At 56.7% G+C, this 2,745-nt stretch overlaps 1 protein-coding gene across 1 annotated transcript; it reads right to left on the reverse strand.

Moving 5' to 3' along the window:
• Nucleotides 1-352: 352 nt before the first annotated feature.
• Nucleotides 353-2,313, reverse strand: LOC123138142 (zinc finger protein CONSTANS-LIKE 16). The gene is made up of 2 exons (XM_044558052.1): nucleotides 1,083-2,313; nucleotides 353-1,004 (listed from the first exon to the last, which is right to left on the reverse strand). Exons 1-2 carry the CDS (start codon nucleotides 2,121-2,123, stop codon nucleotides 759-761), a joined length of 1,287 nt encoding a protein of 428 aa, XP_044413987.1. The 5' UTR covers nucleotides 2,124-2,313; the 3' UTR covers nucleotides 353-758.
• Nucleotides 2,314-2,745: the final 432 nt, after the last annotated feature.

Here is a 2,745-nt window from a genome sequence, read left to right on the forward strand (position 1 = left end):
ATTTACATGCAACAAAGTGGACAGTGAATTTTAATATACATCTGACTTCAGATTTTATTTTCAGGTAAAAACTCTAACACTCTCAGATGCGTCGGATCCCGATTGAACGCATGCCAATTTTTTCTGACAAATTTTTACACTGCACAACAGTATTCACTTTAGAACATAACAAATCCTATACACAAGCATGCCAATTTTATCAGTTGTCGCATGGAAATCTGATTGTCAGATTTTTAGCGTCAAAAAGTTATTGTCTAATTTTTAACATTTCCGTAAATAAGTAAAAACACTAGCAAAAATTGAAGCGTTTGGATATATAATGTATAACTGACCTGCTGATATACACGGTACATACAAGAGTTGCAACCAATTTATATATGTTAATTTATTACAACAATGTACAAATGTACAAGTGTACAAGTGCAACCATAACATGCACGCAGAACCACCTATCCTTCTCTCATCTCTCACAGTAGAAACGAGAGAAAAAGGTCGCAAAAACCATTTCTCACGGTGAGCTAACAAGCTCAGAAAACCTTTGTGTTCCCGGCCCTTCTCCACTGCCGCGGAATCACCGAGGAAAGAAACGAAAAAGGACAAAATCATTCCCGGCGAATAAAACAGACACTAAAGCAGCTTCGACAAATTTGTGTGTGGGTGTGTGTAATTTCATGCCATGCCCGTGACTGAGACGAGCACGACGCAATCTGTACCGCGCGCGCAGCAATCGACACGCACGGTGCAACGGCCTGGCTAGGTCAGGTGACGGCGCACGGGGCGGCGGCGGCCGCGCCGCCGGTGCGCTTGACGAAGCGGCCCTTCATCCGGGGCCGCTTCTCCGCGTTCAGCTTCCGCACCTCGTAGCGTATTTTCTTGGCGAACAGCCGTGTCCGCCGCTTCTCCCGGTACCGCGACACCCGCGCCTCCCGCCACTCGTCCGTCCTTGGCCTCGGCGGCCACGCCGCATCGCCATGCCGTCCTCCTCCTCCGGCCGTCCACATGCCCTACACCATGCACGATGGTTAGATACAGTTAACTGTATCGAGCATATAGTGAATTAAGCTGCAAAATCGTGCATGTACCGCGTGGTCGTGGAGCAACAAGTCGTCGAGCTGGCCGGACGGCCGCCGGCCGTCGGTCCACGGCGAGCTGCCCCAGCTCTCCATGACCGCCTCGTAGTTCAGCCTAAGATCCAGGCTCCTCTTCAAGAACTGCGCATCGTCAACGGCGTCTCCGTTGCTCGCCGTCGACGTCTTGTGCTCGAAACTGTCGTCGTCATCCACCAGTGTCGGCGGGCTGCCGTTGAACTCCCGCTTCAGGTCATGGCCAGACGCCAGAACGCCGTTGCTTCGGGAGACAAGGCTGCCGTCGGCCTCCACCTTTACCCGCCCGCCGTGTTCCCCCGGCGGCGATATGAGCCCTAGGGCCTCCATGTAGAACGAGTCCTCCAGCTCGTTGCCGTCGTCCAGGCCTTGGCCGAGGAGCGCTTCCATGTCGGCCGCGAACTCCCTGAGATCGGCGTCCGTCGGGCCGAAACTGGCAAAACAATCGGGGAGCTCCTGCACGGGGGACGGTGTGGCCATGTGCTCCTTCGTGTCCTCCACGGCGCCTTCGACGTCCTCACCGTGGCGTGAGTCATCGATCGGCGGCGGCGAGCAGAACTCGGCGAGGGCGGGGTCAAAGACCGGCACGCGGTAGAGCAGCTGCTCCTCCTCGGGCGCCCTCCGCTCGTCCGATGTGGAGGACTCCCCGGCTCCCACCTCGGGCACCACGAGGCGCCTCGACAGCAGCTGCCCGACGCTCTTGACCGGCGGCCGCCGAGTGCGCGCCTTCCGCTTCGGCCACGCCGGCGCGACGTCAAGGCACTTGGACGTCGTCGCCGGCGACCCCTTCACCGCGGCCACGCCCTCGGCCGGCAGCGGGGACGTCGCGCGCAGGCGGAGGCGCTCGTGCCGCCTGGCGAGCGGGTTCGCCGAGTGCACCGACGTGTCGCAGGCCTGGCACAAGAAAGCGTCGTCAGCCGCGCAGTACCACCGGGCCCACCGCCGCATGCACCCGTCGCACGCGCGCGCCGCCTTGCCGCCCACGGCCCCGCCGGCCGCCTTCTGGTCCGAGCCACCCATCTCCGCCGCCTCCAAAACGTACAAACCAGACCACCTCCAGCGCAACAGCAATGCTTCTTCCGGTATCGTATAATCACAGCGATCCTAGCTACCTACGAGAAGATTGCGAGATAGAAATGACAAAAAAGTATCACTGGATTCGGAAGGCTATTTGCTTTGAGCGGCATGGCCCAGCGCTGCCCTTTTCTCCGAGTGAGCTTTGCGCTTTAGGCTCGCGGGGCGGGACCCGCCCGCTGGCCTTATCTGTACCCTGATTGGTTTACCGCTAATGCGCCATCCGATTCCATGATCTGTGATTGGCTGCGGCCAGATTGTGGGCGGGGGCCACCTCGCCTTGTTATCGACACGTCGGAGACGAGAGCTCCTGGAGCCTGGCTACCTGAAAAGTCCTATCCTGTATGTATATATCCACATCGCCAGTCACAGGTAGTAGAAATGAAGAAATGAAATTGCACCACCGAAAAGCGTCACCGGTAAACTCCTCTCCATGTAAAAAAAGAACTTTAGTGCCACTTATATTCCGTACTGAAATTATATGAGACGTACGTACGGTTAAAGGCAGCGCTTTCGAATGATAAACTCCAGCTATTTCCCTGCAAACTCAGAGCCGAACCTGTGGTGG

Source organism: Triticum aestivum, chromosome 6B (assembly GCF_018294505.1).
Source record: "Triticum aestivum cultivar Chinese Spring chromosome 6B, IWGSC CS RefSeq v2.1, whole genome shotgun sequence".
NCBI classification, from domain to species: domain Eukaryota; kingdom Viridiplantae; phylum Streptophyta; class Magnoliopsida; order Poales; family Poaceae; genus Triticum; species Triticum aestivum.